The sequence below is a fragment of the Drosophila hydei genome, unplaced genomic scaffold (genome assembly GCF_003285905.1).
Source record: "Drosophila hydei strain 15085-1641.00,03,60 unplaced genomic scaffold, DhydRS2 tig00000211-arrow-pilon, whole genome shotgun sequence".
Lineage (NCBI taxonomy): Eukaryota > Metazoa > Arthropoda > Insecta > Diptera > Drosophilidae > Drosophila > Drosophila hydei.
In genome coordinates, this window is record NW_022045685.1 from 418,527 (window position 1) to 443,236 (window position 24,710).

The 24,710-nt window shown below is 40.6% G+C and overlaps 2 protein-coding genes across 5 annotated transcripts in view; both read right to left on the reverse strand.

Moving 5' to 3' along the window:
* Nucleotides 1-24,710, reverse strand: part of LOC111593001 (innexin shaking-B) — a 151,865-nt gene that overhangs the window by 101,276 nt on the left and 25,879 nt on the right. The window contains exon 2 of one of the 3 annotated variants that reach the window (XM_030223434.1): nt 16,295-16,326. The exons of the other annotated variants lie outside the window; for them this stretch is intronic. The gene's annotated coding sequence lies outside the window, so the exon portion shown is untranslated. The remainder of the gene's footprint in view (nt 1-16,294; nt 16,327-24,710) is intronic. 3 annotated transcript variants of the gene reach the window in all.
* LOC111593002 (type 1 phosphatases regulator ypi1) lies at nt 447-1,400 on the reverse strand. Of its 2 annotated transcripts, none has more exons than XM_023305527.2 (2): nt 1,262-1,400; nt 447-1,131 (listed from the first exon to the last, which is right to left on the reverse strand). In XM_023305527.2, the coding sequence occupies exon 2, from the start codon at nt 1,128-1,130 to the stop codon at nt 603-605; it is 528 nt and encodes a 175-aa protein (XP_023161295.1). In that variant the 5' UTR covers nt 1,131; nt 1,262-1,400; the 3' UTR covers nt 447-602. The 2 variants fall into 2 exon arrangements, with proteins under 2 accessions (XP_023161295.1, XP_023161296.1); XM_023305528.2 differs by having other exon boundaries at nt 447-1,166.

The following is a 24,710-nucleotide window of genomic DNA, read 5'->3' on the forward strand; positions in this document are numbered from 1 at the left end:
ATCTGTCAAGCTCAAAGACTCCCTTAGACATAGATAAATGTATTGAGCTATATCAAGCATAAGATAAGGATAAACTTAGTTTCAGCTTGGCTTCAACTGAAAGTTCGATCAGCTCGAAGAACAAGCAAAACACAATGAATTCGCTCTAGATACATGAGTTGACTTCCTAAGCTGTCCCATTTGCTTGGCTCACTCTAACGCACAACGCTGAAGTGCTCAAGTTATAAAGGCGCAGATTTAAGACAAGTTTGCAGATGTAAAGATGATTCATAGATTTGCTGGCTATAAAGTTGCCTGAAAAGAGTCGAAGTTGGAGCTCGAGTTGGACTTCAAGTTCAAGTCCGAGTTCGAGTTGGAGTTGCAGTTGGAGTTCGAGCCACTATCGCGTCCTTTTATACATTTTGAGAATCAAATGCGTAGTTTAATCATAAATTTTACAATTGATAGCAAACTGTACAATTAATCGGGCACTAAACAATTTACTGGCAGCTAGAGTTCGAATGGCTGCCTGATATTGGACATCGATTGAGTGAGTTAATCAGTTGTGGTTGCTTCTGGCTGCAGTTACGCGGTGAGTGGTGTGGGTGGTGCGGCTGGCGGTGCTAGTGCTGGATAACCTTGGAGGTGGCCAAAATGAGCGCCTTGGGCTGCGTTGGCTGCTCCGCCTTGGCCCTGACACTGCCCGAGTCGCCGGCGATCTCAGTGGACTTGATGGGCTCCTCCTGAGTGGTGGCTGCCGGCTGGCCGACATGATGGCACCTGCACTGGCAGAGTTTTTGCTGTTTCTTTAGGCGATTGCGCAGTCGCACCTCGGGATGGCCGCAGCAGTGCTCGCACTCATCGTCCGAGGACGAGGAGCTTTCGCCAAAGTCGTGCGGCTTGCGGTAGATGCAGCAGCATTTCGATTTGCGCCGATTCATGCCCTCGTTGTCGATGACGCCCTCCTGGAACGTCACATGGCGCTCCGTGTCCAAGCACATCAACAGCAGATGCACGCCCGAGACGCCGGGCCTGTCGTCCGCCATTGCTGCCGCCGTGCCAGACGATCCCGACGCAACATCCGACCCATTCCCAATGATGCCCGAGCTGTCCCGCTCAATGCTGATCGGTCGTGGTGGCTGCTCTTCCATACTGTAAGATTTTAGTAAACATTGGACAGAGACACACTGTGTGTGAGTGAGTGAGTGTGCGAGTGTGTGTGTCAGCTTGTGACTATGCCCCACACCCGCCCAGTTTCGTATACAATATACAGTACACACACCTGATAGAGTTCACTGTTCGGAATAGGCCTGCGTTAGCTTGAAAGAAGTGAATTTGAATGCGAATTGAAAAACGTTAGAAATTTTGATGCAATTTGATTGTCTCCAAACAGAGTCTGAAATTGACGTTGTTGTCTCAGTGAAAAGCCAACTGCGTTCACATCAGCTGCCAAGCTGAAGAGCAACGTGCGGCTGCGCCAAGTCTTTCAAACAGTTTGCTGACCTTTGCCATTGCCAAGCAGCGGCTAAGCGCAGTCCTTTGGCTGCCAAAAAGTTGCGCACGATTTACGTCTGCTGCAGCAGCGGCAGTCACACCCAACGGCTTGGCCATGTTTATCTAAAAATGCCACGCCCCCCGCTCTAACTGCAGCTCTACTTTATTATTGAGTGAGCCATTTTCCATTTGCCATTTGCCATTTGCCATTTGCCATGGCCCGCCCCAACCCGTTTGCTCCTTCGCTTTTCACTCACCCACAACTTTCGATTCGTTTTTATTTTGTTCGCCTCGCAAATAAATGTTCCAAATAATATAAGGACGGCTCGGAGCGCAGCGGCTGCTCGAGGTGAAGGAACTCTGTGCAAGCGCTTTAAAGAACACACAGAAAAAAACTTGTTCGTTTGGCTATTTCCAGTTCTTTTTTATTTTTTTTCGTCTCGCTCTCCTTCTATTGCCTTTTATTTTAGTTTTTATTCACATTTATGTGGCATTAGCAGCAAGAGAAATGATGTGTCTGGCCGAGAGGCGAGCAGCCAACACTTGCCAGTCATCCGACCATAAACTCAATTCTAATATTCGACTGCAACTTTATGGAACTTTAATTGCAGAATACAATTCGCGTCGCATGTGCCCGACTTGGAGCAGGAAAAGTCCAAGGGATAAACGATCAATCATGGCAAATCCTCGGCTCTTGGGAATGGAATTTGAATGCAAGCCGCTTGAGCTTCAGAATAATCAACTGAAATTCGTAAATTGATGAAATTTTTAGCTAATTCTGTCGTTTCATAAAGAGCTCTGTGTATATGTATATGTATTTGATGACATTTTAAACTATTTGTGGGCCATAAATGCATTTGAATTTGTGTAGGAGAAACATGCTGTGGGCTCTGTCTCTCTCGCCCCACCACTCTCGCTCTCTCTCTCTCTGTATGAGTTATGGTGCCGGACAAGATTCGTTTTTCGCAGCCATTGAAATGAAATCTAAAATTCATTACGCACTTTATGGAGAAGGGTAAGGCAGCCCGAACTGAAGCTGCAGCTCGAACTCGACACGTAACGACTCAAAGTAATGAGACGCGTGCCTTCACCAGCCAGCGACCGGCTGAGCTCTGCCACATGCCATTTATGTCCCAATGGAGACACGCTCAGCGCGACGACAGTCGGTCGAGCCCGGTGCCTCCGGCTTGCGAGGCTCAGGTTGAGGCAGCGCTCGCTCCATCGTCTTTATCGTCGTCGGAGTTGTCTTTGGGGACTAAGATGAATTACATGCTACTTCAGGCAGCTGCCAGCTTAGATGCTGAGCACAAGAAGACGACGACTGCAGCCCCAGCCCGGCCTGGCCTGGGCTGTTAGCCAGTGAAAGACATGTAGATAAGATGTTACGTATACGCACAAAAAGGTACCAGCAACTAAATCCCCAAGCAAATAGTTTTGCAGCAAGCAACAACAGAGTTAGAGCGAGAGAGAGACTAGAAGGAAGTATGGGCTGTGCGGGAAATCAACCGCACGGAAATCATGTCTACGCATCATTCTTTGTGCGCTATTACTTTACCAGCAGAGGCAGAGGCAGAGGCTGGCAGAGGCAGAGGCAGCGGCAGAGGCACTCTGCACAGCGGGCAGCAAAACTTTTCTTTCTTTTCTTTCATTTTTCTACATATTTCTTCTTCATTTTTTCTCTGGTCTTTTTTTTAATTTTTTGTATTGTATTTCGTTTGCAGCACTTGTGTGAATTTGCGTGGCTGTGTGGAAATGTGTGATAAGCAGTTTCCGCCTGGGAATAGTGGAATAGCAACAACAAGCCCATCGAGTGTATATAGTTCTGGTCTAGGCTCGCTCCACTCCCAGCGGTGCGGCTTCATTTTCCATTTTCTTTTCATACAACTGGCCATTTTCCTTTTCATTGGCGTCGAGCTGGCGTGTCGAGTAGGAGGATCCTGATGCCGCCAGCAAATAATACGAGCGCATATAGTTAACCAACGGCAAAAGGAAGCTGTGGCTACTAATGCAAATATAATGGCAAATGTTTCGGAAATATTTCACAGATAAAATTGATAAAGGCATACACATATATATGTATATATATATATATATGTGTGTGTGTGTGTGTATACATAGCCATGCACCCGCTACACTCCAACCACTGCCGTTCCCTTTCATGTCTCTGCCATTGTGCAGCCAAATCGGAACGGAAAACTATTTGATGGCATTTGTACCCCTTGCGCCAATGAAATACAAAAAGAAATTCATATTCCCAGCGATGTTAGTGTTTCATACTCAAGCAGGATTCGCGAGCAAAGGACTTAAAGCCTTCCACTGAAACTAACTAAGCTCAGAGCTGAAGAGACAGCCCGCACTTCTCCAAGCTCAAGTTAAGTTTGTCATCAAATGCGACATTTATTAGCTGCCAATGTTCATATGTAAATGCTACTAAATATGCCCAAGTCAGGCGCCCCTCGCCCCGGTAACGGCTCGAGTCTTTGCGCAATTTATTTGTTTGTGTTTACGCTTGGCCCGGCTTTGAGCTACTTAAGTAAGCGGAATAAATTGCCAAAAATAGTTGAGTAACAGTTGAGGCATGGCCTCTTTGGACTATTCTTTATGGTCTGACCCGAATTCCAGCTTGAGCAAATCTAATACAGAATTCCATTACAATTATCAACATTTTATTTAACTCGCATAATTTGAAAGCAGCAAACGAGTTAAGAACTCGCCCTCGCCCTCGCCCTCGCCCTCTCTATCTTTCTTTGGGAGACTATTCGCTGGTCCGTGATGCGACGCGGCAAATGTATCATAAATTTTCATGTTGCTCCAAAAATACGAATTGCGATTTTCTATTGTGTTTGGCGAGTGGGTGGGTTGCTTGAAACTGCCATGAAACTGGCATAAAATGCGAAACCCAAGACAGAATCCGTCCCAAACTGTAGTTGCTGCTGCTGCTGCTGCTGCTGAGGCAGCAATTTGTGTGTCCAGCCATAAAGCAGCAACACACGCGAAGCAGAGTAAAAAATAAAGAGAAAAAAATGAAACGAAAAAATGCAATACAATTTCATTTTATGCAAGAAACAAGGACTGGACAGGCAGCAGGCAGCAGGCAGCAGTTGGGCGTGAGCTGGAGCTGGAGCTGTGCAGGAGGCAGTCAGAGGCAGGCAGGCAGGCAGCAACATCTTTATGGTGAAAAATTTGTAATTCCCATTAGAATTGCGCTTCGCTTTTCTGGGTTGAAGTCGCTCGTGCTCACTCTCCTACGCTGCCGCCGCCTCCTGCTCCGCCCGCTGCCTCACCGAGCCCGTTTGCATTGCAGATAAGTTGGCATGAGATGAAATGAAACCAAACCAAGGCACCGGAGTCGAGCGAAACGCGGCGAGCTGGCAGTAAGTAGGAAAGTGTATCACACACACACACACACACACATGCAGACAAAAATATAAATAAATAAATAACAAAAAGCTTGCAAGGACATGAAAGCAATAAAAGCATAAAATGCGCAGCTCAAATTAGATAAACAAAAAATGGCAGTAGACGAAAGAACGCGTCAAATTAAAGTCAAACACAAAGCCAGCTGCAGCACATGCCAAAGAGCACAGCACACACAGCGACATACAAGGTGGAAATAAGGTGAGAGAGAGAGAGAAAGGAAATTTCCTGGAAACATAGATGAAGATACGTTGACTAAAACATGCTACAAATGAAGATACAGATACAATTAGAGAGGAATAGCGATGGATATAGCAGCATTTAGAGTTCGAGATACAGATACATTTTCAGTCTGCAGATACAGATACAGAAGCAGATCGAGTTATTGTTCAGGATATTTGAACAGTTTACAGATAGAGATTGAGAGTAGATACAGAAAAAGATACAAATGTCTCTTAATATAGATAGAGATTGAGAGCAGATACAGAAAAAGAAACAAATGTATCTTGATATAGACATAGATTGAGAGTAGATACAGACACAGATACAAATGTATCTTGATATAGATAGAGATTGAGAGCAGATACAGATACAAATGTATCTTGATATAGACAGAGATTGAGAGAAGATACAGAAACAGATACAAATGTATCTTGATATTGATAAAGATTGAGAGGAGACACTGAAAGAGATACAAGTGTATCTTGATATAGATAGAGATTGAGAGTAGATTCAGTCAAAGAAACAAATTGAGATTGAGAGCAGATACAGATTTAGATAGATGAATAAGTGCTGACAGCAGATACACACGAAGTTACAGATACATATTGTCAGATACTGAAACGGATACAGATATATGCGTACGAGGAGATGCAGCTAAAGATATTGATGCAGATAGTGATACACATTAAGAACAGATACAAATGCAGATGGAGATACAGCTAAAGATAGATAAAGATAAAGATTCAGATATAGAAATATATACACACGCACAGAGACAGATATAAATAGATATAGATATAGAAACTTAGATACAGATATAGACATATGAAAAGGAGTAGAGGAATAAGGCATAAAGAAATATATGAAATATTGAAATATATAAATGCATAAATACAGATGTGGCTTATGATACGAATACAGATAGATATGTGGAAAAAGATACTTTTGCAGATGCAGAAATGAATATAGATACTGAAAGGCATTCAGAAGAGATCAGATACAGATACAGTTTGTGCGATAGATATTGATGCAGATACAAATTAATGAAGAGTTTCAGATACATATTTTCAGCAGCAGAGATAGATGTATGCAATGCAGATTAAGATAGAAAGAGAAAGAGAGAGATACAGTTACGCATACAGTTATGGATAGAGATGCAGACGGAGTGCGTCTCGTTGGCCAGGCTTTTCGCTCGTTCCATTTATTAAAATGATATTTCTGTCGGGGATTTTAAAGCCGCTTTAGTTGGTACAAATGTAACTTTTTGTAAGCTTCAGTGCGCCGGGACGGTGGGCCAGGCGAGGTGATGCTGCTTGGCGCCTGCAGCGCATTGGCTGTGCAGCGCAGCGCTGCGCTTAAAATAAATGACTTCTCGTTCCGTTCTAGGGGCGTCAGGCGCATACAATCGACTTTTGCTACTGGCCGCATTTCTCTATTTGCCACTATGCTTTCAGTTTTGGTGGAAATGAAGTTTACGCGTGCTGACGCGGCTAATGGTAATGGCCGTAAGTCAGTTCCAGAGTCACAATCACACACACACACACACGCACACATGCTTACACATAGGATTAGAATCATGTGTGTGATGAGTGCAAGCGGAAGGTGCTGCTGCTTCAGTGCGTAAGACGAAGGCTGCATCGAAGCGCTTCCTGCGCTCCTGCCAGAGCAAGAAAAAAAAAAGGAAAAAAAACGAAGCAATTACAGAAAAAAAAGCTGTGCAAGACTTTGCACTTTGCACTTTGCAGCGGCAGCTGGAATAAAACCAGGCTAAAGGAAGCTGCCGCACAGCAGCCATCAACGTGCAACGACTTGCTCTGAAAATTCCACTTGGCTCTTCCGTTTTGTATCTTCTCGTTTCGGTATGTTAACCGTTTTCGTTGCTGTTCTGCTCGGTTCTTTTGCAGCATAATTTAGGGCAAGTTAATAAGTGGCCCGTTCGTTCACTCACAGCTCGAGACCAGCCAGCACTAGAGTGTGCACATACAGACACACATAGATTTTAGCTGTCTTTTAACTCGTCCAAACTCCATACGACACCAAATCCCAAATCCCAATAAAATAGCAATTCTTCCTGCAGTTAGCAGTCAGCTCGTCTCCTCGTCCTGCCAACAATTTTTTTTTGGACAAATAAAATTTTCATAATGGACTGCACTTGAGTCGAGTTGCTAGTTGAAATCATCAGGAACTGGTCAAATTGCCAATCAATGCACTCGTCTGCGAAAAGGGACACTTCGTACGAAGACCATGGAAAAATTAGCTGGCAATCAATTAAAGTGACGTTAGAGCTCGCAGTTGCAGCTTGCAGCTGCCACAGCTGCTTTATATGTACCTTGTGCTGTCAACAGCGTCAGCTTAAAAGCAGCACGCTGGGATCTAGCCTCACGTCAAGTTGTCAAAGCTGCAAATGCATTTGATAATGTATTTCAACTCAGGCAAATTATTTTAGAGCGAGATTGAAAAATAAATAAATAAATCAAATTTAAAGTTCTTCATTGAGTTAGCTGGAGTTGCGAGCCTGCAACCAGTTCGTGCTGCTTCTCACGTGACTTTAATATTAACATTAACAGAGCTCAAGTGTTGACTTAACAGAGTGTTAACATATTGGTGCTAACATATTTCAGCGCTGCTTCTGACTCTGATTCTATATCTATATCAATTTATATATTTAAAGTTATAAATGTTTTTTTTTTCTGGAATATTGAATTACATCTAGTTGAATCGGGTTTTTTGGCTTCTGAGCCGGGTCGTAATGCAATTGCCTGATAAATGATGTAGATGTAAATGTTGCTGGCTGCTTGAAGGAAATTCATGCATATATTTAATACCCTAACCGGGCAACAGTGGCAACGGGTATAATGATTAGCAACACATGTAACAGACCTGAAGAGCTAATATACTCTGTCTATCTGCCTGTCTGTCTGCGTGTCTATCTCTAGAGATGCAATGTTCAAATTTGATTTGCAATTATTGTTTACTTTTTCATGAAATTTATTATAAATTGATAAGGGATATTCTTGCATATATAGTCAAGTCCGAGTATCTGCCAGTCGAGCATGCCCGAGCTCGCTAACTTGTTCTGTGCTGTTGTTGTTGCAGCTGCTGCCATTTGCATGGCAGATGTTGCCGCTTTTTACCTACTTTTTTTTGAATTCTTGTGACGAGCTTGTAAAATGAAAAACGTTTCTCGTTTGCTGGGAAATCAAAAAAGCGGAAGAGGAAGAAAATTAAATAATATCGCACATTTGCTTGCGGAAATCAATTCGATTTCTTATTCAACATTTTGATTAATGCAACCAGCCGGCGCACCGGCAGCGCTGCTGCAGTTCGATGCGAAATGCAAACTGCAAAACGAGTCTGACAGACAGCGACGCACACACACACACACACTCTCACACACACACATTGATTTGGACAGAGACATGGACATGCGGCTATGGCAAAATGGTCTGGCACGAGTGGCTGCAGTGGCAACGAGTCTGGCAGCCACTTGACACGTGCTTAAACGCACACTCGAGGCGCGAGGTGGCGCCGGGTTAGCCGAGTGGCACTGCAGTCGCCGCTGCAGGTGGCTTGCCAACTGCAAGGCTCGCACACTTTGCGGTCACTCCAATCGCCGCCGCAGCCAATATGTTGTCAAATAATATTTACATTATGTGGCGTCATTTGAATGGCCAGCCACGCGTGGCCCATGTTGTTTGCCCACATTGCACTTCACCGTTATCTAACAGTTACGCAAACACGAGCTGGTCTTAGGCTCAGGCTGGAAAAGCTGAAGACTGCTAAATATTGATGTGCCTAAAGAAACTGAATAGCTGCAGCAGACCTGACTTCACTGTGGATACGAATTTTATATAGCAGATAGATAAAGATAGGCATAGTTAGATATAGATAGACATAGATAAATATAGATAGATATAGACAGCTTAAATATAATTATAGATATCAAGATGTTTAGCTACACACACATATATACTTATATATATACATATCCACATCTATCTCTGATTCCCTCATTTACTTCTAGTTATAGGAGCGATTTAAGTATCTTCCAATATTTTTCTTTCTAGGTCTTACTTTTCCAGCTTTTCCGTATGATGCGAGCTCGATTTGAGCATACAGACAGACTGAGCTTTATCGAAACGACGCTTGATCGACAATTTATATATTGACCTTACTCTATGCGTTCGGCCACGCCTTCTTTTAGCTACATATATTTTAATAATCTTCAAAAAAAAATACAAAATCTTCCATTCCAAACTCGCATTTTGAGTAACTTTTGCAATCTAAATTCCTGTTTTCATTAGGTTTTGCAACATTTCAACCTGAATCAATCAATTTGCAATGGTTTCGGCATACGCAGAGCAAATGCAATATGAATTCGCAACTTCAATGGGCGCAACTCATGCGCAGCTTAATCAGAAGTGATAAGAGTTCTCTGCCAAACTTAAATACAAACTAACCAACTATATCTGGCTTTGATTTGTGGATTTGATTAGCTGAACTCATGTGCTGCATCGAGAGGCGAGCTGTCGATTAAATAATGCTCTGCTCTGGAGCTATTGATTCCAGTTTTTATTTGGCTCTTCTGAAATTGTTGCTGTTGGGTCTCGCTTGGCCGTGAGCACATTTGTTAGCAATTGATTGGGGCTCAGCAGGTTTGGTTGGGCCACTGCCTGGCCACGCATTTGGTTTTTATTTTTCTATCTTTTCTGTATGCTGCTTCAAATTACACGCCCTGTCTGTCATACACCAATTTCCCAAAACTAAATAGAAATGAGAAATAGAAAAAAAAAGCTGGTTAAGCTAAAGTCGATGCTTGATCGACTTGCAGTTATGCTGTAAACGGCAAATTGGACTTGAAGGAGACACTAAATGTGAAGCCGATAAATATATCGATAAGTTTGAGAACAAAACTCAACTAAAAACTGAGTCGTACTTCTCTGTCTTTCTCTCTCTCTCGCTCTAGGGTATATAGAACACAGTCAAGCACACACATGTGTATACGATTCTTATATATAAATTGGCAAAACTTCGGAGCGTAACACATTTGCAATGGCGACGGATGACGGCGTTCAATCTGTCTTGTCATGCCGTCTGGCTATCAGGCATTTTCAGTTTTTTGCTGCCCCATTCGGCCTTTTGGTGCAATAGTTTTCAACTGTCCATTAATTTCTTCATTTCGCTCCGAATCGCAAATATTTATATGTATTTAATATGAAAAGAGGGGACACACACAGACGCTTAGACACGCACAGATAAACAATGATATCTGAGGCTATTTACGGCCGTCAATAAGCCCCGCCCCGCCCCTGCAGCCGCGCACCGTCTCACACAATAGCCACACACGAAAATATGGCCAAGAGCCCGTAAAAGATACAATTCATAAGGCAAGGCCCGAGACCAAGTTGAGCCCAAGACAAAGTTGGACAAGGCACTTGGCAGCAAAACGTTTTATAGATAGCAAAATCACGCAACACTCAAATGCTCAAATAACTAGATATGCCGCCAACTAAGGAAGGCACACACACACACACACACACGCACGCACACATGTCACACATGGTCTGGGAAAACTGTGAAAAGTTTTGTGCTGGTCTCTCGTTGTTGTTGTTTGCATTTTGTCAGATGGCATAAATTAGATACGTGCCGCCGTCCAGGGCAAATTGCGAGCTTTGTGTCTGTTCCTTTGGCCGCTTTTTAAAAATAGCTCAGATTATGCTCGAGTCGAGTCGAACTGTCGTGGCATAAATCATAATCAGCCTGCTGCTTGCAACAGCTAATGGCTGCCCGCATGGGGTCTATACGCCTCGAGGGGTTGCCAAATGTTTGCCACAAAAGTGTAGCCAACGTTGTGTTGGCTAGGTGTTTGCTAGCTCGCGGGGGTGGCTGGGTGCTGGCGTGTTGTGTCAACATGCCACGACATATTTGCTTTCATCTTTAGCGGCTAGCAAACTGCAAATTGAAGTCAGACTCTCAGAGGCCGGGCAAACATTTTTTTGACGAACTCATTTGAAGTTTTGTGCAAGCCGCTCCAAATGGCCCTGAGAGCCGGGCATTTTGGCCAAGCAAACAAAAGCTAACGAAACGAAACGAAACGAAACGAAAAGTTTTCGCGCACCAACTGTAAATGGGTAAGCAAACTATGACCGCAGACAAAAATATCCAAAAATTCTCAGATCTCTTCCCCTCCCACTACCCCCACGCTCTATTACGGCAAAGTGCCCACACTGCAAGCAGCTTTTATTAACTACTTCCAAAGCGCACTCCAGCTGCACATATAAATTGTTTAACTTTTAACGTTGACTTCACCGAGTTCTGATTTATGAAAATATCCAGAGCTGAATATAAATCTGACAAATTCTGGCACGAACTTCAAAGTAAATATTGACAGAAGCAGTTCACTAACTTTCAGCTTGTTTCTATGTTTTTTCATAATTAAAAATAGTTGAATTAGTAACTTTTAAGCTCTGCGCCAACTTATCAATCGCTGCCGAGGCATTCCCATTGAAACGTTATCAATTACTTAAATATTCAACATATTTTGTGGCACTCTGGCACTCTGCTAATGATACAAAGTAAACGAGCTGAAAATCCTGCTGCTAATGATGAAAATTCAATTGGCGCAAACTGTAATATGGAGCAGCATCGTTTTTATCAAATTATCAGTGACACCGAGCAACCGGGAGCCGCGACTTGGTCAGCCACGCGGGATGTTCGCACAGTGTGTTCATCTTTCCGTTGGCACAGTTTAAGCCATTTTCATTTCTGGTCGACAGCGACGGCGACGGCGACGGCACAAAATGTCGGTCACTTGCGGTTAAAAGCCAAGCCCACCTACACCTACAACCTACCACGACCCCCTACGGAGCCTCACAGCTCACGCCACTCGCCTCCCTCTCGACTGCGGTTGCCTTCCATCGCTGCGAATAGTGCAAATAGCGAGGAAAATTACCTAATGCGCATTTTCTTATTACAGAAATGTGCATAAGAAAATGAACGTAATGAAAAAAACACTCAGCAGCTAAAGTAGCCACGCAGAGCTAGCTGACGAGCGAACACACTTCGATGGGCACAAATATACTTTGATAAAGCTAAATAATCACAATACTCCATTAGGTTCTAAGCTTGGTAGATAAAGATTTGGCTACGCTGCAGCTGCAGCTCATTACTCGGAGAGCTTTGCAAGTGAAGTCAGAGGAGAATCATGATACGAAGAGCTTCTCAAAGTGACTGCATGATCAGACTAGTTAGAGCTTTTTCTAAATAAAGTTGCTGCATGATTAGAACAGAGAGCTTTTATTGGAAAGGTGACAGCAGGATCAGTTCACTTAGAGCTTTTGTAAATATAGTAACTGCTGAATCAGGCCAATTAAAGCTTTTTCTAAGTAAAGCAGCCGCACGATCAGATCACTTAGAGCTTTTCTTAAGTTCAGTAATTGCAAGATTAGAGCAGTTAAAGCTTTTCCCAAGTAAAGTAAATCAGGCTTGGCAATCTCAAAGTCAGGCAACTCTTGAGCTTTATCACTGCCAGTGAGAATGCTTTTGACGGCTACCAAAGCTTGCTGAGTCTTAAGTCTGTATGCTGCAATACAAAATAAATGTTACATTTCGATTTATAGGCAAATTGTTACATAAATAAACTTAAGCAAGAATATTATAACTGCGACCCTAATACAACTCGCAGTAAGGGTATTTTATGCTCAAAAATCAGAGCGGAAAATCACAAAGGGCAGAGTTAGAGACCGACTGAGTGCGACTCTGAGGTGGCAAAGTAGGGAAAAAAATGTAAATGCGCCATGCAAATGACGCAAAATAAAATGTATGAAATTGAAAATGAGAATGAGAATGAGAATGAAAATAAGCAGGACGAACTGCGAGGGCTGGCGGCAGATGACAGCTGGTAGATGGTAGATGGTAGATGGTAAATGGTAGATGACGTTGAGGTTGAGGCTGTGCACAAAAAGTGAAAAAGTGAAAAACTGAATAAGTGAAGTGAGCAGAAAATGAAAAATAATTAGCGCAATTAATGACCACGTAATTAGAGCTTGAAATCTGCAAGCAGACAGCCAATTGGCTCGCTGGTCTCGCTGGCCGTAGCTCGTTCGCTTTGCCACAATGTGTGCCGCCCGCGCGCTGGCAGCACTCGCATTACCTTATGGCAACTGTGGTCATGTTTGATAAATCTATCGGCCAACCAGCAGCGAGCGCCCACCCACTCAGCTTCCTTTTGTCAGCCGATGCGCGGCTCTGGACGACACGCTAATGAACGCGACCCATTTGCCCATTTAGCTATTTGCAATGCGCATTTTCAATGGAGGCTAAATTCAGGCTGCTGTCATGACATTTCTATATCAGCGCCATCAATCAGCTGCGACTAATTAAAAATTGCCTTTGATAATGCCAAAATGGTAATAAACGAATAAATGACTAAGCGGCGAGCGGCGAGGGGAGAGTAAATTCAAATGCGAATGCACACGTTTGCCATTTGCGGTTGTGTGTGTATCTGTGTGTGTGTGTGCCTGGGATTATGTGTGTCAATGTGGTTGCTGCGCCACAATTTGTCAAATTTTAAGTGGGTTGAAATTGATGCGTACTAAAATTAATGCCGCAATAGGCGCACTCAAGTTGGGCCACAATGGGCAAGGCAAGCGCAAACACACGCGCGCACACGCACATGCACACACACACACACACACACACACAGCTCGAAAATATCTTAAGAGAGACAAGAGCAGCGCTAAACTTATAAACAACTTAAAAATTCATTGTGTGCACATGATGCCCAACACTTGGGCGCCGTGTTCAGCCCGTGGGCATGTCCATGTTGGGGTATAGAAAGAGCGAGAGAGAGCGAGAGAGAGGGAGAGACTTTGAGGCTGCCTTGGACTGAATGAAAAACGAAAAACTGTCATCATGTGACGGGAATCAATCTAAAGTCATTTTATAACCCGAAGAGTCATAAATCTAACTTTAATGTTGCAAACGTGACTGCGGCACGAGGCAACAGCAGCGCCACCAGTTGTGTCAGCTGCCCAATGGCAACGCCTGTGACCAGTTGTGCCAGCACCGCTCCGCTCGGCTCAGCTCAGCTCAGCTCGCTCATGTTAGCAAAAGAAGCTACCAACCTCCGGCGCTCGAATTGGAAAAGTAAAACAAGCAAATGAATGTATTTCCGTTTGGGATTTTTCACTTTCCGGCTACGTCGCAGCGCTCTGAAAAGTGTTGCCCAGGCAGCCACACAGCTGCCAAGGTGGGCTAGCTGGCAGCGAGGTGAGGGCATGGGGTCGACAGTAAAAATGACAAAACGTCCACATGAATCGAAGAGGGGAGCCAAAGGTTTTTACTCTGCGCTGGCTGCCAAGCAAAATACATAGATAGCATTTTTATTAAATGGGTATCAAAACTATTTTACGTGTTTGGGATCATGGTTGAAAAATGCTGCAACTGCTCGCACTCTCTCTGTCTCTCTCTCTCTCTGCCTCTCTGCCTCTCTGTCTGTCTCCTTCTCCGCCGGCGTGCGTGACTGAAGGCAAAGCAGCCAAGAAACAAACAAAAGAATAGCATGCTTACGTGCGCCCCATAAAATGCATGTGCGGTCAAATGGCGAACGCCAAAGACGAACAAAAGCAGACACCAAAGACATGTGACTGTGCCGCTGTGCCTCTGTTTCTCTGTGTCTCTGTGTGTCTGTCTGTGTGCGCGTGCAAACTGGTTTAATTAAGTATGGCCGCAAACAATGAAAACAAGAAAAAAATACAACCAACAATCGTAGCCCAGATTGCAATATGGGAATATAAACGGATGTTACATATCATGAGAAGCCAAGTGCAGTTAATTATATAATTGCGCTACTTCTGGTTAAGCAACGCCCAGTCAAAATTGTATCATTTAACTAGCTGTTAAATGCTTCAATTAACAGCTATCAAGCAGATCTATAGACTCGCCTAGTCGACAGCTGAGGACTATGCAAAGCCAGCTGAGGCTTGACTTGGCTTAGCTTGTTCCACACCCAATAGAAGTTCACGACTAATATATACCCTCACCTGCATGGCGAGCTGCTATAGCAAGCATTCTAGTGCGCTTTAGTTTAGCTTGGGTATCTAAATTCAAAGCTTTGTTTTACGGCTCAGCTGCTACTGCCATCAGAAGTGCACGACTTAGGCATACCTTCACCTGCTTGACGAGCTTACAACTCGAACATTCTAGCCTTCAGGCAGTCAGCGCTGCAACGTCTCGTCTGTTGACTCTAGGGAGCCTTAGTTTTGCTTGTCTTTGGTTCAACTCAGGGACTGAAGTTACTGGCATCAGAAGTGCACGACTAAGGCATACCCTCACTCACTGCTAGCCTTTTACAGCGTCTTATCACTAGAGTAAATTCTAGTGAAAACATATTCATATACTTCAGGCAGCTGCATACACCTGCTACTGCCTACTACATAGATGGCAACAGAAACGGTATGCCCTGGCTTAGCCGTTTGCCTAAAGTTGGGCATATTCAAAATAGTTAGTTATGCAACTACTGAATTTGTTGTAAAATTCTTTTGGCCATAGTTCGGCAAAGTTCTCAGCTGCATATAGAGTTACTTCGCTCTTTTAATTGTTGTTGCAATTTAACAAAAATATGGAAAAAGAAAAACAAATGAGTAAAACTTTGAGCGAGGGCAAAACGTTTCGAGTCATGCGAAAATTGAGAGCATAAAATATAAAGTTTTTACTTTTAGCTAATAAAATTGCCAATTTAATTGATATATATATATATATATATATTTATATATATACATATATATATATATATATATATATATATAAATATAATAAAGTTATTTAGCTATATAAATTTCAAGTGAAGTCAAGGCTTTGGAGGCGAGGCTCAGTGGAGGCAAGTTGAAATTGCGCAAGCTCTAGAGCCTCAGTCCAACTGTGTATAACGCCAAAGCTCGAATTATTTATGTTAAATAACAACAAAAGGAAGAAATTTTATCGAATGGCTTAGCCCAGCGCTTGCGTATGTGAACGGAATGTGGTAAAGGAAAATGCGTATTTTAATATTCAGCTGTCTGGCAAAATTTATTGACACGTACACACAAATACACTCTGTGTGTGTGGGCGACAAGGGACACAGAGAGGAAGAGCAGTATGCGCAATTTAATCAATATGAAAATCTTATTATTCACTTACTCACATTTGTATGCAGAAATATTTGAAGTCTCTTACCTGCAATGAAAGTAAAGAAAAATGTGCGAATTATTTTGATGTCATTTTATTATTATATTATTATGATTATTATTATTATTATTATTATTATTATTATTATTATTATCGTTATTATTTGAGAATTTGAGAGGCATTTGTAAAACTAAAACCATTTGCTTGGGGTGGGCCTCATTTCAAATTCAATTTCGCTGCGCAAATTGTGAATGTTTTGGCGCTGGCGCATTTGAGCGACAATTTCTGAGCTTTAATCACATTGCGTTCATATTTAATTCATTTTTTATTACAATTGCTGTTTGGTTGTTTGCCCGTTGCCGTAATTGGAACGGTTATTGTTTGATGGTCACCGCAGCTTGCCTTGCGGAGCCCAACCGCAGACGCCATGTGCCACCCACCCGATGCCCGGGCCCGCTGAAATTGTTATAATTTAACAAACAATTCAATTAATGCAAATTACAATGGGCCGGGCTAATGAATATTTAACGATTTAACTAATTTCATTTTCAAAATATATCTGCGTGAGTGACCCAGCCCAGCCCAGCCCAGCACAGCCCCAACAAACAAAAGACAAATATACAATCAAAAATCCCGTCCCCATCCAAACAAACGTCGGCAGCAACAGCTTGAGAGATATGCGGGCAGGAAATCGATTGTTAATTGAAAATTGTTTACTCACCGCAAGCTAAAGGCGCCAATCAATCTATCAACCAGTTAACGGCACGCAGCACTGCAGCCACCAGCTCCCCCGGCTCACCGATTGACAGCAGTTCAACTTATGCTTGACAACGAGCCAATAGAGAATAACCAAGCCACAGAAGCTCGGCCAAATACAAAACAAACTTCAACCTTCACAAAGCCAAAGACAAGAAATAATTTTGCTATCAACGCTTGCTATTCTGATTGGCATTACCATTTCGACCATTTACAGGCTAATTTAATAACAATCTAATTTTTACTGTCTGATTGACTTATTCCATGAAATGCTAGTTATTGGCATTGCTCTTCAGATTATTATCGTAATTCTTGCTTTTATGAATAGAGAATATAGCCAAAAAGACTCAATCTAACTATCAGTCAATCAATCAATCAGTGAATGTTTATTAAATAAACCAGTCAGTTAATCAATCAATTTTCTTATGAATCATCAATCAATCGAATGATCAGTATAAATCAAACAATAAAAGAATTAGTCTACCAATCAATCAATTAATGAAGCAATCAATCAATCAGTTTGTCTTCAGTCTATATGCAAATCACAAATGATTGAAGCAATATAACTATCAGTCTAACGATCAAGCAATCAATCACTCAATTGATCCACCCATCAATTATAAATATAATAATCATCGATCTATCAGTCACTCAATCAATCACTAAAGCAGTCAATCAATCAATCAATCAGTTAGTCTTCAGTCTATTAACAAATAAACAATTATTCACACAAGAAATCATAAAGAACATCAGTAGATCCATAAGTCAATCAGTCAATCAATCAATCAATCAAATGATTAATCAATCAAGTAGTCACTAATCTATATACAAATTAGCAATCACTCAAAAATAGAGCATTCTAACATCAATCAGTCAATCAATGAATCGTTTAATCAGTTCAGTTGATAAATCAATCATTTCTTCAGTCAGTCAATCAAAAAATCTGTCCAGCGATTAGTCACTCTATCAGTCAGTCAATCAGTCGGTAAGTAAGCTAGAACATTCAGCAAGTTAGTCGAAAGTACACATAGTCAATCAATCAATAAGTGAGATTGTGACTGACTAATGTGAGAGCTACATTAGAAGATCTATTACAGCATCTGAAACTCGAATTCCAATCGAAACTTTCATCTGTATTTTAGTTTTACAAAACACAAAGGCTCTGTCATATTTCTATAAAATAAAAACAAAGTTTGTAATTGAAATACTTCGAGTTGAAATCGATTTGCCCGACTTTCATTTGCAACTTGTTAGCTGGAGTTGTAAGCGAGTTGAATTTGGAAAATATCGAATCAGAACTTGATATCGATCCGTTTGCATTGTAATGTATCTTTTGCTGAAAGTATTTATCCGATATGCACGTACATAGTTATTTTCTGAATTCCTGAGTTGTTGCCCTGTGGCCTGTGTCGTATAACTATTTATATGGAAAAATCGCTTTGTGCTTTTTGGGTCTTTGGCTTCTGGCTGCTTCGGGCTTTTGTAAAAACAGCTCTAATTATGCCACTACGGCTTCGCTGTTGCTTCTTGTTCATTGTTGCTGCTGTTGTTGTTGTTGTTGCTGTTGCCGTTGTCGTCGCTTGGTTTTTTGTTCCAACTTTGCCAATTTGGACATTGTCGACAAAAGTGAAACAACTTTTAGCCAGCCAGGCAGCTCCAACTTCATTTGACTACAATATTGTCGTCGATGTTGCGTCTGTTATTTTGTTGTTTCTGCTGGCTACCATTTTGGTCGTAGTTGTTGTTGTTGTCGTCATAGCTATAACGTTTATTAATAAGTTTGACTGCACAATTATTGTTGCTATGCTGCTGTTGCTATTCGTCTGAAACTGTTGTTTTTCTGCCTGACGCCCTACCTTGGTCTTAGCATGACTTGACATGAAAATGGCTCCCGAAATAGGAAAAGCGCTTACCAAAAAAAACAAATAATAAAGGTCGGCCCAAGCGGAAGACAGCGCGTTTAGGAATTAGAGCAAAGTGCACTTTTTGATGACTTTTGATTTGTTTTACGATTTCCAGCTATGAATATTTATTGTCATGCCCATGCCCAGACGGTCGTCAGTCTTTAAAATGCACGAACTTTGCTGTCATGGCAGCAATAGCAAAAACACAGAGCGGCGACAACAACGGCGCCAATAACATTTCGGCAAAACAAATTGACACGCAGCATTACTCATACGCCCCGCTGGCCGTAAGGCAATGAGGCTAGATAGCTCGCTGGCTGGCTGACTGGCTGGCTGGGTACTTTTTAATTGATGTTTATTTAACGTTCAACATAATTAACTCTGTGGCAATATTTAAAGCATCGTAAATGGGCATTATACGAGCCATTAAATGAATTTGTAAACGCTTCACTTGAACTAGAAGTCTTGCCTAATGCCTCGAGATGCAAACTTTCATTTTATGCGTGCCGAGATTGCCGTTAACGCATTTCATACCAACCCATGGCCCGAGTTCTTTAGACAGTGCCATAAACGCAGCAAGGCGAGCATTAACACCGTCGCACAAAGTTCCGCTCTTCGTATTCACAAGTAGTTTGCCTGCCAAACTGTCTCCCGCATTTGGTGGCCTTTACGACTTACAGAGTCGCATATAAAAGCAGCTGTTGCCCATCCCTCCCCAGTCATAGTTAGCAGGCAGCAGTCATCAGCACCGATTTCAGCCACATTACAATGTAAAACTGAGAGCTGAATATATTACGAGCACTGCGAGCAGCATGAAAGCTTTCCGATCTTTATATATCTATCAAGTTTCGAAGCTTATTTGACAAACCAACAAAGACCCATGTGTATAAATATATAAAATATATGAACAAATAAAAAAAAGTATTACAAAGCTATATAAAATGCAAACAAAAATTTTTAAATATTTATAAAAACTATATAAAAATATCTAAGAAATATAGATACAAAATATATTACAGCAAATAAACATAAAAATAAGAAAAAAAATATTACAATTTTGTAAAAATATGTTTATATAAATAACTAACAAAATGTAAAAAGTATATTTAAAAATATTAAAAATATATATGAAAAATATACAAAACAAAAAATAATTAAAGAATATATGTAAATATTTTTATAAATGTTTAAGATACATATAAATGTTTCTAAAAAAAATATATAAAAATTATATATATTTCAGGAAAAAAAATAAAACTTTCATAAATATTTTAATAATTATAAAACATTTAAGATTCTTTAAATACATATTATTGTAAACACATTAAATTATCTGTTGCTCATGACTCATGAAGTAGGAAATCAAATGATCAAATTGATAAATACAGTGAGCAGGACCTTTGAGGTTCGATCAAGATATGCGAGTTAAGCTGCAGGAATGCTGTGTAGCGTGTGCTGATAGGAGCAAGTCTCTTGTCGCAAGCTGCAACGTGATGTAATTAATAAATCCACTTGACAACGTTCACTTATTAATTCTTTAGGGCTAAATCAAAAGCCAAAAGTGCAAGAGGCAACTTTTGCCTGGCGTACGTGACCAATAACAAGAAATTTCTTATTTACAAGGCTGCACGAGCTGGCTGCACGAGCTGCCTGGCTGGATGGCTACATAGATGCATACATAACCGTCATGAACATGTATCTGGCTGCCTTTGTCAGCCGGCATAGGCGACAGTCCTTGCTGCTGCGCTGCCATGTCGTCATCTGAGTCATTGTAAAGTCAGTGGCCTAAAAAAATTATGAAGTTGCTCACTTGATCGTGCAACGTACCTTTTGATTTTGTTGCCCAGCACTTGGCACGTTTCAGGCAACAGGAATTTCGGAGACAGGGTAGGTCCGACTACCCATTCTCTCTCTCACTCTCGCTGCCTCCATCGCTCTCTTTCTGGCTGGTGGCTTACAAAATTAGCACAGCTGCTGAATAAATCAAGAAATGGGCAACGCCTGTCTGTGGATTTATCTGTCTGTCAGTCCTTCAGCATGTTCGCACATCTCGTCTGTCTGTCTGTCTGTCTGTCGTGGCATTGATTGTTTCGCCTGATGATGTGTGAAAAGTTTATTTGGCCAGTAAACATCATGAAATGCTAGACAAATACACAAAGCCAAATGCGAAATAGTTGCAACAGCAACTATATATATATATATATCCAGTTGGACATGCTATCTACGAGCGACGGCCAGCGGAGTCGAGAGTGAAATGGTGGCAACTGCATTAAGATCAGGCACCAACCAGCAGGCACCAGCCAGCACACATCAGCCATCAGCCATCAGCCGCATCAAAACAACACCAACTGGGGCAGCATCCGATGCACAGGCCATTAAATGCCCAGATGCATTGGCATATTGGCAGCCGCAACAACAGAATGCATTTAGCAAATGCAAATCAAATTTATAGACACAGTTCGAGGCGAAACTAACAAATCTCATAGCAAACAAGTGAAAGTGCTTTAGCCAGGTTATGTGCTGCGAAATACCCTGCAAGAACTATTCACTCTTACATAACTTTCACATCTCTTTTCACCTTATTCAGCAGCTTATGGCTAGTCAAAGTCATTATCAGATGCAATTTGAGCTTGTCTCAGAGGCGACTCAAAGGGATTTCTCAAAGTGAGTTTACATATGACACGAAACACAAAACTTTAGTAAGGCACAAAATTAATTTTTTTTATGACGTTTCACCTTACAAAATATTTTAGTATGATTCATTTAATTTATAGTATTATTTATAGTATTATTATTAGTTATAGTATTTTCAATTATTTATTTTCTAATATATACATATATATATATTTGCTTTTATATATATGCTTTTAATTTATTTAAAATGTTTAAATTATTTTAATTATTTAAATTAGTTGTATTATTTTTATTTACATTTATTTTAATTACTTTAATTACTCTAATTAATTATTATTAATTTTTTATACATTTTAAATATTTTAATTATTATTTTTTTAATTTTTATTAATTAATGCTTGAATAATTCTGTTTATTTTTATTTCATTTGATTTGTTTTAAATAATTGCATTCGACTAATTACTCTAATTCTTTTAACTAATTTATTTCATTTTAATATTAAATTATTTGATTTGTAATTATTTTATCATTTCTAATTTATCTAATTATATGACTGATTTTACCTTTTTCTTCATATTTAATTATAATTATTATGATTATTGTAATGAATTTTGATTATTTTAATTGCAATAATTATTTTAGTTAATAATTATTTAGTTATTTTAGTTATTAAAATATTCTTAATTATTTGAACAATTTACTATTTATTATTTTAATTATTATTTGTATTATTTTAATTAAAATTCGCATTCGCATTTGCATTTCGAGCAAATGCTTATGAATAATTAGCTTTAAGGTTCAATGGCCTCTGGCTGGTAGTAAATTTCAGCACTTTGCTGTGCTCACACACACACACACACCCGCACGCAGACAAACAAAATGGCGGCCAGCTGTACGACAGTTGGCGCGTTGCTAATTTATTTACATTTTGTGTGCGCTGCGCTGCAAAGCCATTTCCGCTGCATAATATCATAATTTTAATTAGGCTACAAATAATAAACAAAAAGTGTAAAACTAATAAATTCCAACTCACGCCGAACTCTTCGAACGCTCTCTGCGTGTATTCGATTTGTCTGCGATTGCTGGCCCAAGTCACCTAAGCTAAGGCCTAAGGAGACCAATTTGAGTTGTCAGCATTTACTTTTGACCTGCTGTAATCCTCGCTTTGAGCAGCTCCTAGTCTCCCCAACCCCAAGCCCAAGCCCAGACCCAAGCCCTGGCTACTCTAGCATGCCATAAGCGCCGGCAGCATTGTTGAAATTGTCTCAGTTTCTATTCATTTGGGCGAGGACTTTTCTCAAATATGATTTATTTTGATTTAGCTACATTTTTATTTTTATTTTTATATTTATTCTCGCTCTCGCCTGCTTCTGCTTGTTGGGCAACAAGTTTAATTAACTTTGGAGCGTGCAGCCACGCCGCGCCGCGCTGCTGGCTATGTGTGTTGGGGTCATGTATGTATTCATGTATATTGCAATTCGGCTTGCTTGCTATTTATTTATTTATTAAATTTTATACAATTTCACGAGGGCGCCTCACGCTTAGCCATCATATTCTTTTCGCTTTGGTATTTTTGAAGGCATTTTTAATTATTTATTTTGTGTAAATAAATCCGCCTGTTCTCTCTCTCTTTGTGTGTGTGTGGGCGCAGCCATAAAAATGGCGCACATAATAATGAAAGCTTGAACAAGCACACACAGCCAACAAGATACCGAAACACTCACAAACTTATTAAATATAAATAGCATTTTGTTGCCACTGCTCTGCCGCCAACCACGCCCCATCCGACACCTACCCGCCCACCTATACATCTCTAAACCACAAGCTGAACACCATTAGCAACATTTAAAGCCGTTTGCTCTTCGCACGCTCTCAACAGCCAATCAACTGCCCACAAATATGCCACTCGAATTTTCACTTCATTTGACATTTTGCATGCGGCTCCTAAATAATTTCACTCATATATCTTAGCCCAGCAAATACTCTGTAAATGAAGAGTATGTGTGCGCAGGCTTGAGCATGTGGACGGCTCAATAGGAACTAGAATTATTTTCTACGAGGTGAGATTCCTGCAGCAATGTCAAGTATACTTTATTGAGAAACGTCAACACGATCGAGTGTTACTAAAATACAGTTGGGCTCATGGCAATATTCATAAGACTTTCAAGTAAAGAGCGTCGCTCTTCTAAGATACAAAAGAATCAGATCTGATCTCAGCATTGCCCTCTTTCTGGTACTTGGAATTGCTCAAAGAATTTTTAAATATTTGTTTAAAAGTTTCTTATTTGCTCAGCTACATTTAAGCTTTATTTCAGAAATACATTACAAATAAGCAGCTAAATAAATATGCCTAAAAACTATTTAAATATTATATCAAAATTTTAGCTCTAATATTTTTATAAAAACTAAATTTTATTAGCTTTTCTATGTGACAATTGAACAATATTGCAGTCCTAACAATTTGACTTATAGATATGCTAGACAATAAAGAATAATAAGATAAAGAAAGAAAGACAGAGGGAGAAACAGAGAAAGAAATAGAGAGGAAGAGAGCGAGAGCAAGAGCGAGAGAGCGACTGACAAGCGAACAGAGTCGAGAGTCAAAGTAAGCTGCAATCATTGATTTTTCCCCCAAAGATAAACTTTTGTATATTCGCATTGTAACATTTTTCCTACAGAAGATCAATTTCTAAGTCTATGTAAAAAATTTTATAATTGTGCTTACCAAATAGAGCGAGATATGCATCATTGAATCCTGATGATGAAAAATAATTCCAAGTTTTTCGATGCAAACTAAGCATAGCAAAGAAATAAAACGCCTTCTCTATGCACCTTAACTTGATTGTCAGAGAGATTCCCTTTGACCAACTGACCTGATGACGAGCAGTGTATATATTATATTATTAAATATTATATTATATTTTGTATACACGCTCATTTTACTCTAAAGTCGTGTCAGTCTAACAGTCTCAATGCCAGCGCCAAAATATGCCGATGTTGGGGCCACATTCCAAACATTCCGAACATTCCCCAAGCGCCGTCTCGTTCGTTTGTTAACATTTTCAATTTGAGTTTCTCGCAATTAAAATGGAACAAGAAACAAGCGGAAAAAACAATGGAAATTTCACAGTTTTCCAA